General features: G+C 37.0%; 1 protein-coding gene across 2 annotated transcripts in view; it reads left to right on the top strand.

Annotated features, from left to right (window-relative positions):
* HBP1 (HMG-box transcription factor 1) overlaps positions 1–15046 on the top strand; it is a 36674-nt gene that overhangs the window by 17815 nt on the left and 3813 nt on the right. For both annotated transcript variants that reach the window (XM_003921100.4, XM_003921101.4), the window contains exons 4-9: positions 2768–2909; positions 3311–3422; positions 3523–3635; positions 5908–6064; positions 6769–6913; positions 12638–12955. In XM_003921100.4, coding sequence (XP_003921149.1) covers positions 2768–2909; positions 3311–3422; positions 3523–3635; positions 5908–6064; positions 6769–6913; positions 12638–12955 — 987 coding nt within the window. The remainder of the gene's footprint in view (positions 1–2767; positions 2910–3310; positions 3423–3522; positions 3636–5907; positions 6065–6768; positions 6914–12637; positions 12956–15046) is intronic.

Genomic DNA, 15046 nt, shown 5'->3' with positions numbered 1-15046 from the left:
ACTGCAACCTCTGCCTTCTGGGTTCCAGTGATGCTCCTGCCTCAGCCTCCTAGTAGCTGGGACTACACATGTGCACCACTGTGCCCAGCTAATTTATTTTTATTTTTATTTTTTTGAGACAAAGTCTTCTGTCACCAGGCTGGAGTGCAGTGGCACAATCCAGGCTCACTGCAACCTCTGCCTCCTGGGTTTAAGCCATTCTCCTGTCTCAGCCTCCCAAGAAGCTGGGACTATAGGCGCGTGCCACCACGCCCAGCTAATTTTTGTATTTTTAGTAGAGATGGGGTTTCACCATGTTGGCCAGGATGGTCTCAGTCTCGACCTTGTGATCCTCTGGCCTTGGCCTGCCAAAGTGCTGGGATGACAGGCAGGAGCCACTGCACCTTGCCTGATTTTTTTCTTTGACCCTCCATCCATTCCTTTTTTTCTTTTCTTCCTTTTTTTTTTGAGATGGAGTCTTAACGCTGTTGTCAGGCTGGAGGGCAGTGGTGCAATCTCAGCTCACTGTGACCTCCACCTCCCGGGTTCAGGCGATTCTGCTGCTTCAGCCTCCCAAGTAGCTGGGACTTATATTGCACGTGCCACTACACCCAGCTGATTTTTGTATTTTTAGTACAGACGGGATTTCACCATGTTGGCCAGGATGGTCTCAATCTCTTGACCTCGTGATCCACCCATCGTGGCCTCCCAAAGTGCGGGGATTACAGGTATTAGCTACCCCGCCTGGCCACTGCTTTTCTTATATGTAGCAGGATATTGATCTTGACTACAGCAAATTCAATTTAGTTAATTTCATTTTAATTTTGTGTTCATTTCCACAGGAAAGAAAACTTGCTTTCAGAGTTATTTCCTTTATAGTCCTAGTTTTTATTATAATCTTAATAGTCAAAAAACTAAAAATTCTTTATAATTTTTAAAACAAATCTGATTTAAGTATTAGTTTTTTTTATTTCTCTAGGGATAATACTTTTTTTTTCACTTTTTACAGCAGAGTCATAGGATTAGTAATACAGTTTATGGAAAGTGAGTAAACCCTTTGGAAGAAAATCATTGTAAATAAAGACATAAGATACAAGGAAGGGAGTATCTCTCTGAGGATGTATTATTCCATCCAGCATTTTGAGTAATGCTCTGCTGTCCGGCCTGCCTCCTAACACTGTCTGCTCATGCAACTTCTTGTTGGGTGTTAAACTATGTTACTGAGCTTTGGATATCTGAAGTCTTAACTGTATAGTTAACGAGTTGAGGACAGGTAAAATTTATATTACCCCTGCATAGACAGAGGGATGAAGAAACTGATGCTGTTAGTGTTCAGATATATTTGGCATGTTAATTTTCACACAATGTTTAGGCCATATACATTTTAGAATATTACATTGTTCCTTCCTTTTTGTTTATTTTTACTTTTCCTTACTTCTGTTTTAAATGGCTAAACAGAAGAACTGATAAAACTTTTAAAAATTAGTCATGGAGTCAGCGATTAACAAAAGGAATCTTTAGCAGTTTGGCCACTGTAATACTTAATATATGTCTAAATGTGTAATAACAGGATGGGCAGTTGTTGGGCAAAAGATTAAACATTCAGCATGTAATTTGAAATCCAAAATTGATTGGAGAGCATGCTAAAATGCTTGGAAACCTGAGGGCCTTTTTTTTTAAGGAATAAGAAAATGGAAGCAAATTATAGATCCTTATTTAAAAGTAATTTCTGGAAAGGTAAAATGAAGAAATGTTAATGAGGATAAAGTAGACATTGAAAGGCTAATAAAATTTCTCAGGAAATAAGGGAAAAATTGGAAGGATGTCCCTCCTGTCCTTTTTAAAAAGAGTATTAGTAGAGACCTGCATAAACTTTTTCTGTTAAGGACCAGATCTCTATTTGTCATCTCAGGCAATTATCCTGATTTGGGACCTGAGCTTCAAATGGTTTACCCTCCTCCACCTAAATGTCTTCCTCTCTGCTTCCTTTAGAGACTGCTGAGTCCATACACATCATTAATCATCCTTTATAGGCTTGTTTCTTTCTGTTACCCTACACATGAATATCTGGTCTGTTTGTGAGGGAAGGATCTGGGTATGCTCCTGGGAGCTCCATATAATCTAAAGGGAGCATTGCCTGGTAAAGAGACTTTTGAGGAGGAGAAAAGAGGGGAAGGAATGAAGTGTTTTTTTAAGGTGATCCTTGAGGGGAACAGATAACAAGACTTTATATGTAGTTGCTTTTGCAATTTGTATTAGAAAACAAGAATGTCCATTTACACGGAGGGCAGATAGGCTGCTCTCTGGTCTAAAAAGTTTAAGCATTTTTGCTTAAGGTAGTTCTTTGTGTCTGCCCACTGATGATATGTGGTTGGCACATAAAAAGTTCAGCGTTGGTTACATTAAGCTTGCATGCTTCATGCTGAGACTTACTGAGTACATCAAAGTAGAGGAAAGAAATGGGTATGGAGCCCTCCATAAAGGGGTAATATCATTCACGAATGAAATATACACATGTATATATATTGATAGAAAAATGAATGGGATACATAAATGAAACAGTCATAATTTATATTCTCAAATCTGAAAAAATGATGTCTAAAATGTGAGGCAGGTTTGGATAAGGAATTAAGGAATACAATTATGAAATCTTACTGTATTTATTAGTTTTACCATGATTGTGTTCAGTGTAATAACATTAGCATTTTAAATATGAAGTTCTTTCATCAACAGGAAGGATCTACTTTAAGGACCTATGCTTACAGTTGAAACTGTTGGTTTATTTTAGATCATCTCCTGTACACATCATAGCCACTAGCAAAAGTTTACATTCCTATGCACGCCCTCCACCAGTGTCCTCTTCTTCGAAGAGTGAGCCAGCCTTCCCTCATCATCACTGGAAGGAGGAAACACCAGTAAGACATGAAAGGGTAGGTTTATTTGTGAGATTAAACTTTACAAAATTTGCACAACAGTTGAAATACATTAACTTTCCCCATAGGAAATAGTAAGTCTCACTGGTCTGTTAGTGATCTGGATTTGATTTTATAGACAGCTCTATTATCTGTTAAGAAAGTTTATTATGAATGGAATGTGCATATAACTAAAGCTTCCAAAAACTTTGTGTGTGTGTCTGCATACTTTTTTTTTTTAAGCAAATTCTCCCAGAGCCTGACAAAAACTTCAGTTTTTGAACGCACTGTATTGTTCCTAAGTTTAGAATTATTAAGTTATCCACCTATAAGCATGGGCCTAAAGACTTGGGATAAAAACAGGTATTAAAAGATACATTTTGAAAACAAATGAAAGTTGATAATATTTTTCTCCATAGGCAAATAGTGAGTCAGAATCTGGCATTTTCTGCATGTCCTCCCTGTCAGATGATGATGATTTGGGATGGTGCAATTCCTGGCCTTCAACTGTCTGGCACTGTTTTTTGAAAGGTAAAAACAAAACAAAACAAAACAAAAAACTTGTATTTTTTACAGCTTACTTGTGTAGCACAGACACATGTCTAATAATTTTTTTCTATCTAAACCGTAGGCACACGACTTTGCTTTCATAAGGGAAGCAATAAGGAATGGCAAGATGTTGAAGATTTTGCAAGAGCTGAAGGCTGTGATAATGAGGAAGATCTTCAAATGGCCATTCACAAGGTTGATTTAAAATTCTTAAAAAAGTTTTTCACAATCTTTCAACATGAAACAAGATTTATTATTAATATACAGAAATATCCTCCATTTACTTTCATATTCATATGACATCTTACATTTTAGGTAGAGCATTTTTGTGACTACTCACTGCTTAGTCTGATGGGGAGGAGCAGTGATTTTAGGCTGACTTTTCTACCATGCTTTCTTCGATGGGAAATAGTGTATTAATTGCTTCTTTGTGTTTTATACACTTTAGATTGGGGAAAACTGGTATCAAAAACACGTAATGAAGAAATAAACTAATCATAGCCTTGCCTTAGGTAATCTTCAAAGTGATTAATTCCCCTATAGATTATTGACAGTCAATTATATTGTTACTTTATATAAGTTAAGTTATATTAAGTTACTTAAAACTAGCATTTTCTAAGTTGATAAGCAAAAGCAGTAGTGAGCAGTATTAGGATAAAGTTGGTATCTTTCACTTTGAAATCTTTAATTTCTGCATGTCTTCTGTAGGCAAGAAAATGGGCATGTGAAGTGTGCTTATATATATTCTTTTTTTGATCCTGCTGTGTCTCACTATTAAGTCTCTTGGGAAAAGCTGTCTTGTCTTGGCTGCCTTCAGTGTCCTCCCCTTGCTGTTACTCTTCACTTTAGTGAAGTTCACAAGTCTAACTTTGGCTTCTACTGCTCTACTAAAATTGTCTCAAAGGTTACTGCTTTTATTCTGATTTCTAGGACAAGAGACTTCGTTTGTTCCGTTTGCTGTCTATACAACATTTGACATACTGGGTTAGTTCCTGATACTGTGTTCCCTGGATTTGTGTGGCATAGCAGCATCCTGATTCCCAGTCTTTTAGGCTGGGTACTTGTCTGCCCCTAATGCTGAATATTAGACAAGATTCTGCCCCTCTTCACTTTGTTCACCCGATCCTCTCTCCTGATAATGTCAGCCGCACCTCCATCATGTCCCGTGGAAAGCACTGTGGACTTGGAGTCAGGAAACCTGAACTCTCTTTACAGCTCCTCCAGCAATTACCTGTGTACTGATCTCAGGCAGATTGTTAACCCCTCTGAATATTGGCTTCCTAAAAATGCGATTGGATTAGATTAGTTTTAAGGTCTCCTGTAGCCCTGAGAATTAGAAGATTTTGTAATTTCCTTATTTGCCAGTCTATAGCCTTCACCTGTTGATTTTCAGCTGCATGTTAGACATTTCTTCATGAATATCAATCAGATATTTGAACTGAACTTGGTGTGACTAAAACGGCCCTCACCTTTTTGTCCTCTTCTTGGCTTTTCTCCTATTCTTTTAAAGTTACTGTGATCATCCTTCTTGATTACCATATTCAAAACCATGAAGTTGTCTTTTACTATTCCATTTCTTCCCTTTACTTACATTCATTTGATTCTAATTCTATAAAGACTTTTAAGTCATCCTTCTTTCTTACTCATTACCGTGTTCATGTATTAGAGTAATGATGATTGGATACTCTAGCTTTGGGCATGTTTGTCTCCTTTTTTTTTCTGTGAATGTGAGGCTAAGGATCATGTTTGTTAACGTTTGTATTTTCAGATCCTCCCATGTGGCATGTATTAAATGCTCAGTATTCATTGAATTTAAATTAGTGTGGTTCTGTTACCATTGTCTTTGTCAGTTCAGGTCTATAATGGATATGTCTCATATCGTCAAGTAATTGAATATGAGTTCTCTTCTGTAGAGTCTTTTTATTTACCATCATCTTAAACATTGTCATACTGATAAAAACACTTTGATTGACTTCCCAGTACCTTCTTAGCGAAAAGTATAATTACTTTGCCTGTCTTAAAGAGCCTCTTAGTAACTGGCCTCTCTTATATTAGCTTTATTTGCCCCGTATCTGAACTCACTTTGTATTTTTAGCGAATACTCAGCACTTCTGAGAAGGTGTTAATTGAAAATTTGTTGGTGCAAGGCATGTCCTTCTGTCTTTCTCAGTTGCATTCTCCTTTTAAATCTCAGTTCCAGTTGGAATTGAAAATCCTTGTTAATCTTTCAGAAATAATAACTCTTTATTAAACTGCATCACCATTATTTATACTTGAGTGAAAGGGCTTATTCCAGTCTAGTTATTTACATATGTATCTTTCTTCACTACTGGGTTAAAAGCTCTTAAATGGCAGGGATCCCATCTTGGTTACTTTTACCTTTTCCACAGTCTTACATGTAATGGCAACTTCACAGTGTTTTGAATTGAACATTTCCAATTCATTCATGCTATGCATATATTTTCAGGGCTATGGTTCTGATGGTCTAAAGTTGTTATCACATGAAGAAAGTGTATCATTTGGCGAGTCTGTACTGAAGTTGACTTTTGATCCTGGTACAGTAGAAGATGGTTTACTTACCGTAGAGTGTAAGCTGGACCACCCTTTCTATGTTAAAAATAAAGGTAGGGCTTCAATTGCATTTGTAGTAATTTTTTTTAAACAAAGCTTCTTAAATCTGCAATTATGCCTGTAGCTTTAATGATTAAGAAAAGATAATTTGAGGGGGAAACATCTTTCAACTAAATGAAAAACTACCATAGGCAATGCTTATAATAATACCTAATGGTGCTTAAGTATCTTAGCAGTAGTCAGGGGGAACTCTGTTTCCTTTGAGTATGAGAAATTTTAGGTTCATGTAGCATACATGTAAGCTTTCTATTATCTTGGTATAGTTTGGGGAATGTAGTAATCTAGTAATCACATTTTTATTAAGAGTTACCAAATATGATATAAACCTGAATCAGTCTTCAGAGCCTTATTACAGTAACTCCATGCTAAACATAATTTGATAATTGAGACTATTTCATGGTCTTAGTCCTCTTTATCACTTACTGTCTCGTAAACTGATGGAAGTGCTGATCGATAAAGGAGATACATATATATATAACGAAATGCTGAATTGTAAGCTAGTTTTGGAAGGCTTTTATGTTGCTGAAAGGAAGTACTTAATCTAGTACTTCTTTATTGTAAAGTTATGTGACTTGTGTTAGAGAGTCTCTTGGGACTTAGTAACTTTTTAACTTAGAGAAATGCTATGTCTGTTCTAAAGTAATTCAGGGTTCTTTCTGTGAGTCCTCATCCTTTATGCAACATTGTTTAACTTTAGGTTGGTCATCATTTTATCCAAGCTTGACTGTGGTACAGCATGGCATTCCATGTTGTGAAGTTCATATTGGCGATGTATGTCTACCTCCTGGACACCCCGATGCCATTAATTTTGATGATTCAGGTGTTTTTGATACATTTAAAAGGTAATATTGGATTAATTCTTTCCTTTTTTTTCCTGTTAAGTTTACCCTTCATTTCCTTAATGATTGCTAAATCAGGTGTTTAGGAAGTTCAATCTTTGAAGATTTGAGAATTATAAAAGAATTATTTAGAGGAAAGTATGTATGATTACATGAAAACATATTAGGTAATTAAAATATAATAGTTAATACTAATACAGAGTTTTGCATATAGTTGTCATATAGGAGAATTGAGTTTTTAAAACATTTAAGATTGGATTAGGAAGAATATCACATGTTATATAACAGAGCATTTAATTGTTCAGCTTTCATAGTTACATTTTAAAAGTTGTGGTATCTGGCTAGTTGTTTTTAAACAGCTTACAAATCTCTTGTGTTTTTTGTAGTTAACTGTATTTTTCTTGATATAATAGTTAACTGTATCATTGTTTAATAGTCATTATGACCAAGGGCACTAGTTGCACTATTTAACAAATAGTAGAAAATAGCCCAAACTTGGTATTTAGAAAGGCTTAGAGAGGGCAGTGGTTATTCCTGAGAACACATTGCTAGTAAGTGGCAGAACAGGACAAGAACCCATGTGTCCTTTGGCCAACTATTTTCATTTATATGGGACTTTCCTGTTTTGGACTCAAAGTCCAGCTTTCAGGAAACCCCTCAGTCCTAGACAAACTGGAACAATGGGTCGCCCTACTCCTAGAAGGAACCTAGAGAAAGTCTGTGTGTAGATACCTGGGATTTAAAGACTCATTCTTTAAGATACTTATCAAATCCATAGGTATGTATGGGCACTAAGTAGGGAATTCTCAAGAATTCCTGTTGGCCTGTAGGTTTTATTTCAATTTAATATATTTTATATATTATGAGGATGAGTGAAACTGTCATTAAAAAAGCAAATCACATAGAGCCTGACACAAGCCACATGCTCAGTAAATGTCTACAAGCTTATACTCTTAATGCTGTTTGATTACATCCCTCATTACATTCTTTTGAAAAACTAGAAAAATGAGTCAAAATTTTAAGGACTGATACTTAGGATATGTAGATCATTGATAACACCTGTGTTTTGGTACAACTGTAACCTGATAGTAAAATTTTGGAAAATAATTTGGCTTTATCTCATAGAGGTGAATATCAGCAATTTCATTCCTTTTTATATATATCCTAGAGAAGTCAATTCTTGTAGTCATGCTCAAGGAGATGTGCAAATAAATTTGTAGCTGTATTGCTCATGATAGCAAAAATGTGGGAACAGTATTAATACTAACTGGAGAGTGAATCCATGAATTGTGACATAATCATACAGCGGAATTAGTGGAAAATGAACGAACCTTGGCTATACACTTTAAAACATGGATCAGTTTTTTTAAAATGTTAAGTAAGTCTCAGAAATATGCAGTATATTCTATTTTATGGAATCATGTTCCTTAGAAATATATCAAATAAAATAACCCTTACATATGGTACGTAATACACATTAAATAATTATGTCAGGGGTCCCGAAAGACTAGCCCCCAGGTTTGATTATTTGCTCAGAGAATTCACAAGACTCAGCACATAGTTGTGCTCATGGCTACGATTTATTATGGCAAAAATATGTTAATACAAAGCAAAATCAGGAGAGGGAGAAGATGTGGGGTGAAGTATGGGGGAAGCCAGGCTTCCAGGGTTCCTCTCCCAGTGGAATTAGGGGCATGTTTTATTCTCTCAGTAGTGAGCTATGACAACATATATGAAATGTCATCTCCCAGGGAGGCCTGTTAGGTGCAGCTGGTCACATAGGTTTCTTCTGCTTGCCACATAACAAAATCCAAACTTCCAAAAGGAAAGTAGGCATTTAGAGTAAACTGTGTTGTTTGTACATCCAGTTTAGGCACAGTAAGCTACTATTCTCAGTTGTAGGCATGATGGGACTCCTCAAAATCCCAAGTTCTAGATATTAGTCAAGGGCCAACCTTGTAAGTAGACTTTTGAAAGGATAGCTGTCATTTCTGCATAGTGAAATACTGTACCTTAAATACTAAGAAAGATAACACTACTATAGTACTTATATGTTGTGTTTATGAGTAGTATTTTCATAGTAAAATTACTGACAAAATGAATGATAAACATTCAGGAGAGTGGCTATATTTCCGTATTTGCCACTACCAGATAAACATTCTGGGAGTGGCAAATACGGAACTTTAAGTGATACTAGAAATATTCTTAATTTGGATTGTGGGTTTACTTATTTGTACGCTTCATAACTTAAATATGTATATAATTTTTATACATTACTACACAGCAAGAAGACTTTTTTAAAGCAGAAGATAAAACTTGCCTGCCTAAATGTTGTTTTTCTGAGATAACAAATTCTTACTTGATCCCACTGAAAAATAATCACCCCTAAGATGACTTTTAGTCATTGGACTCATTTTACTGTTGAGTGACTGCAGTATAACAGCAGTAACAAACACCCATCCCGCAAATGAGTAGAAATGGGGAGTGTCATCATGGAGAAACCAGGAAAAAAATGAGAAGCTGAAAGTGACCATATTTTTATTGTGGATTGGATTGGTAAAGGGAGATGATGCCTGGCCTCAGGGAGGGAAAGAAGAGAAAGAGGTAAGAAGAGGAAAAAGTCCAAGAGGGACTGCTCCAAGCAGACTCTCAGGTCATGGTTTACAGAGGGCATGTGAGTAGTTTCTAGCGCAGGAAGGATCAGAAGTCAGCAGTAAGTTGTTGAGCTCTCATACACAATTCAAGGTTCTGTTGTAAGCAGCTGGTTCTGAAATACTGAGAATTGAGGCCAACCTTCTAGGCCTCAGGCAAGTTTAAAGCAAGTCAGTCTTGACTCTTTGAGGTTGACTTTTCTGTTCAAGTAATATGATGATTTAACAAACTGATTGAGTGCCTACTATGTATATAATGTTAACTTATTTAATATTAATTACCCTATTAGTAGAGGATATCCTCATTTTACAGAGCGAGAAGTAAAGTTGAGAGACGTTAAAGCATGCCCAAAACAAAGGCAGTTTAGTGTCAGAATTAGGATTCAAGCCCCTGTCTTGCAAAGATTCCATATTTAGTACTCTAGCTACTCACCTAAGATACATCAACAATACTACATAATCCTGATGGTGTAATACACTGTGCCAGCCTCTGCCCTGGGTCTTACGTTTATTCTTTTTGGCAGCACTGCATAGCATAGATTTATTTCACAGATAAGTAAACTGAGGCTACAGGGTTTATTTGACTTACTTGCCCAGGGTCCTATTACTTGCTGGGATTTGAACTGAAATTAAAATTTTCCATTATTATGTTATTCAGAATTGATTAAAAACGAGTTAAGAATGGGCATGCCTCTGCTTCTAGTCTAGAGAAGGAATGGATTAGTAAATATATAAAGTAAATGTACATGCTGATTGAGAGGCAGTGTAGCCTGTTAGGAATGTGAGCTCGATCTGAACTGCCTGGATTCAAATCCTGGCTCTGCAGTTGATTTGCTGTGGAACCTGAGTAAATTAGTATTTCTATGGCTCTTTTTAAACAGAAAATCTGTAAAATGGGGTAATATTGGAAGGATTACATTAATGTATGTGACATGGTTAACAGACACTACATTATTGTGGAGTTTGCCATTCCATTAAGACTAATAATTAAACAGTGAAGTGGGAAGGGGCATTCTAAGCTTAAGGAATGGCATGTACACAAAGTAGATGTGTGAAAGGCACATTTGGGTACAGGTGCTTTAATGAAGAGAATGAATGCTTAACCTAAGGTACCATATAGCAAAACATGAAGCTATTTTTAAAGATATTCTGTATCATTAATGCTACAGTAATGTTAGTCATTGAATTTTGTGATTTCAAACTGATTTAAGTTGTATCCATAATGGAAGTAGATGATAGTTATATTCGTGCCACTAGATGGTGGAGTTTTCAAATTTTAGTAATTAGCTTACCCTGTATCTTTTGGTTATTTTAAACTGTAATCATTTTCCATTACTAGAGATGAGTAATTTTATGTCAGTGCTGAAGTTTGCTATTTTTCTAAATTATGTATGGGAGGGGCTTAAGATAGCTTACAAAAGCTGCAAAGCTAGAAAGCAGACATTGTTTTCCTGACATAATACTGATTGCGAAGCATTCTTTAGATAATTTTGGATCATAGTTTTTAAGTACATTTATTTCATGCAGTACTCTGAGAAAAAAGACATTTGTGTGCATGATAATTGGTAGATTTACTGTGTGTAGTCAGTGGCATGGACCACCCTCATTCATTTGGCTGTTTCCATCTATCTTTAGAATTTTGTAATCTCAAGTTTTACCTTTAGGCAGTTGGTATTCCTGTAGCTAACATTTTGATGTATTATCGGAATTTCTGTTTCAGGGAAGGAGCTAGGGTCAGATTAGAAGGTAAGTGAAAGGTTTCCTGCCAAGAAGATAGAAAAATTACTATAGGCAGACATAGAGTTAATGCTGGAACAAAAGAGAATTCTTTTGATTTGGTGTATCTTTAGGTTTTGGTCTACATTAGCTCTTTTTCAACTAATATTTTCAGTTATTTCTTCACCTTGAGTTTAGTGAGGTGCCACAGTATTTACTGGTGAGGAAACCTGGGGCTTTGAAGGTGGACAGATTTGAGTTTGGATCCCAGCAGTATGGTCCCGGGTGAATATTACCTTACCTGTCTTAGCTTGTTTCTTCATATGAAAGACGGAGAATGATGCCCTTGAAGCAGGCTTGTTGAGGAGCTGATGATACTATGGATAGCTTATTTCCACGTCTGTGTAAACTGAATATACAGAACAAAATGTGGCCTTTCCTGACAGTTTTTTATAACGAACTGTGTTATTATCCTGTGTTAACAGTTCATGGATGGCCTTTCAGAAGCCTGATGAATGTATGGCTCTGTTTACCTAAACAAATGACCCAGATTACTGGACATTTTAAGTTCCTTTATTTTACTGATTTTTTTTTGTTGTTGTTGAGACGCAGTCTCACTCTGTCACCCAAGCTGGAGTGCAGTTGTGCGATCTGTCTCCTGGGTTCAAACAGTTCTCCTGCCTCAGCTAGCCACCACGCCCAGCTGATTTTTGTATTTTTAGTAGAGATGGGGTTTTACCGTGTTGTGCAGGCTGGTCTTAAAACTCCTGATCTCAGGTGATCCACCAGCCCTCTGCCACCCAAACTGTTGGGATTACAGGCGTGACCCACCACGCCTGGCCTTATGTTCCTTTAGCTGGATTTAACAGCTTTTGACTGCCCTTTCCCAACCTTTTGTTTTCTGTAGTATTTAGTCCTTAGGCCTGGTATGTTGCCTGCCACTCTGTTTTAATTTTCTAGGTCTGAGTGCCTTATAGGCCAAGAAATTATATTGTCAAATTTGTCCGGAAATGAATTTAAAGTAAGAATAAGTAAGCTGTATAGTATTTGGAGGAGTTACTTGGTATGAATAAAGTGTGCTGATTATCACATTCCTTTGGAGGTTCAAAGTCTTTTTTTAAGCTTTTGTATTATTTGCAAAAGTTTTTTAAAATTAATTTTAGCACATACACAGATTTCATTTTATAAGCAACTGTCAGTGGCAAAAGTTGTTAGTGTTGGTAACATGATACTGGGGGAAATGCACTGAAATTTCCAGTCAGACATTAAAATATTTTTTTTAATAACAATCCTGCTTTTAGAAATCAGAGAATTCTAAATGGAATTAAAATCTTGTTAATTTTTTTTAAAACTTTTATAGCTATGACTTCACACCCATGGATTCTTCGGCAGTGTACGTGTTGAGTAGTATGGCTCGTCAGCGTCGTGCCTCTTTGTCTTGTGGAGGACCTGGTGGTCAAGACTTTGCAAGATCTGGATTCAGTAAAAACTGTGGCTCACCTGGATCATCACAGCTCTCTTCCAATTCTTTGTATGCTAAAGCTGTCAAAAACCACAGCTCAGGGACTGTGAGTGCCACTTCTCCTAATAAGTGCAAAAGACCAATGAATGCCTTCATGCTTTTTGCCAAAAAATACAGAGTTGAATATACTCAGATGTATCCAGGGAAAGATAACAGGTAAAAATAGTGATAATTTTGGTTATAATAAATGAGTAATACTTCAATGCAATTCATAGTATCTGTGGAATAGTTAAGTAAACTTATTCTTGAATAGTTTTTATTCAACTCTTTGTTAGGTTGACTTTTTTTTTTTTTTTTTTTGAGATAGAGTCTCACTGTGTCACCCAGGCTGGAGTCCAGTGGTGTGATCTCAGCTTACTGCAACCTCTGCCTTCCAGGTTCTAGCGATTCTCCTGCCTCAGCCTCCCAAGTAGCTGGGAATACAGGTGCCCACCACTGCACCTGGCTAATTTTTTTTCTATTTTTAGTAGAGACAGGGTTTCGCCATGTTGGCCACGCTGATCTCGAACTCCTGACCTCAGGTGATCTGCCCTCCTCTGCCTCCTGAAGTGCTGAGATTATAGGCGTGAGCCACTGTGCCCAGCCAGGTTGACTTTAAAAACTTTTAGTGGAATTTTTAGTGTTATATGTAATTATTTTATAATACCTAGACTATTAGGTTACCTACCTTAGTACTAGGTAAGGATCTACCTTTTATTATTTGTTTGTGCTGTAGCCCAGGCTGGAGTACAGTGGCAGAGGTCACTGTAGCCTCTATCTCCCGGGCTCAGTTAATCCTCCCCCATCAGCTTCCTGAGTGGCTGGGATTACAGGCACACATTACCACCCCTGGCTAATTTCTGTATTTTTTGTAGAGATGGGGTTGTGCCATGTTGCCCAGGCTGGTCTCGAACTCCTGGGTTCATGTGATCTACCTGCCTCCCACAGTGCAAGATCTACCTTTTAAAATAATGTTACTTACTTGTTAGAGGACAGAGTTCTAACAATTGACAGTTCTGTCTTTATGGAACAGCTTTACACTGAGTCACCTATGGATTCTGCAGGGAACTTGCAGTTTGTAGCAAGTTGCCAGAGTTGTCAAAAGGCTGAACTTAAGAGCTGTCCTCAGTAGAACCTGGGAATAAAAGTCGCGTCAAGTCCTTCCTACTCCGTTACCTTAATCATCTCATAGTCCTCTGCTACTGAATCCCTTTCAAACCAGTCACCTTCTCCATATATTAATAAAGCTGTCTATTTTCAAGTCTTTGTACCCTGAGGATCAAAACTACCATTTCCTTTACCTTGATAGCATGAGAAAAGTGTAACACAGTAATGAATAGCTTTGTCCTAGTTCCTTGTTTTGTATTTTTAGTAGGCACGGGGTTTCACCATGTTGGCCATGCTGGTCTCAAACTCCAACCTCAGGTGATCCACCCAACTCTTAGCACTCCCAAAGTGCTGGGATTACAGATGTGAGCCACAGTGCCTGACCAAATCTTTTTTTTTTTTTTTTTTTGCATTTTAGCATTGTTCCCATGTGATACGTTGGTAATCATCTAACATTGAGGGCCATCAGATGTACCTGTCATCTCTAAACTGAATGGGATAAATCATATATAATTTTCAAATCGAATTTTTCCCTATCTCTAATAAAGCTGTGCCTTAATTCAGTGAAAAAAGAAATGCTCATTTGGAGGCAAATTCTGAGAGAATGGAGACTAGAATGGGTCAGAGACATGTATCTCATTTTAAGTTACTATAAATGTCAATTTGGATGTAAATTCACTGTAGAAAGAATCTTTAGATACGTATATTTTACAATTATTAGGGAATATAGTCTATAGCATTGTGTATATTTCATTACCTATCATCTTTTAACTTAATAAATTTGTTTCTCAAGTGCCATCCCTTCAAAAATATCTTCTATTCTTTGTTACTGTGGATGACTGAGACGGTTTGAATATGTGTCAACCATTATACAGTACCTTTAACCCAAAGACTGTTAAATAGTTTTTTAAAAGAGTTCTGCAAATGGAATATAAAAATTGGTTTTTATGTTCTTACTTTTGCGACAGTATCTCAGTTGCCCAGGCTGGAGTGCAGTTGTGGAATCTCGGCTCACTGCAACCTCTGCCTCCTGGGTTCCAGCGATTCTGGTGCTTCAGCCTCCCCAGTAGCTGTGATTACAGGCGTGTGCCACCACACCTGGCTAATAGTAGAGATGGGGTTTCACCACATTGGCCAGGCTGGTCTTGAACTCATGGCCTC

Source organism: Saimiri boliviensis, chromosome 10, assembly GCF_048565385.1.
Source record: "Saimiri boliviensis isolate mSaiBol1 chromosome 10, mSaiBol1.pri, whole genome shotgun sequence".
Classification (NCBI taxonomy): domain Eukaryota; kingdom Metazoa; phylum Chordata; class Mammalia; order Primates; family Cebidae; genus Saimiri; species Saimiri boliviensis.
Note: the sequence above shows the minus strand (reverse complement) of the source record. Positions and strands in the feature narration are given on the sequence as shown.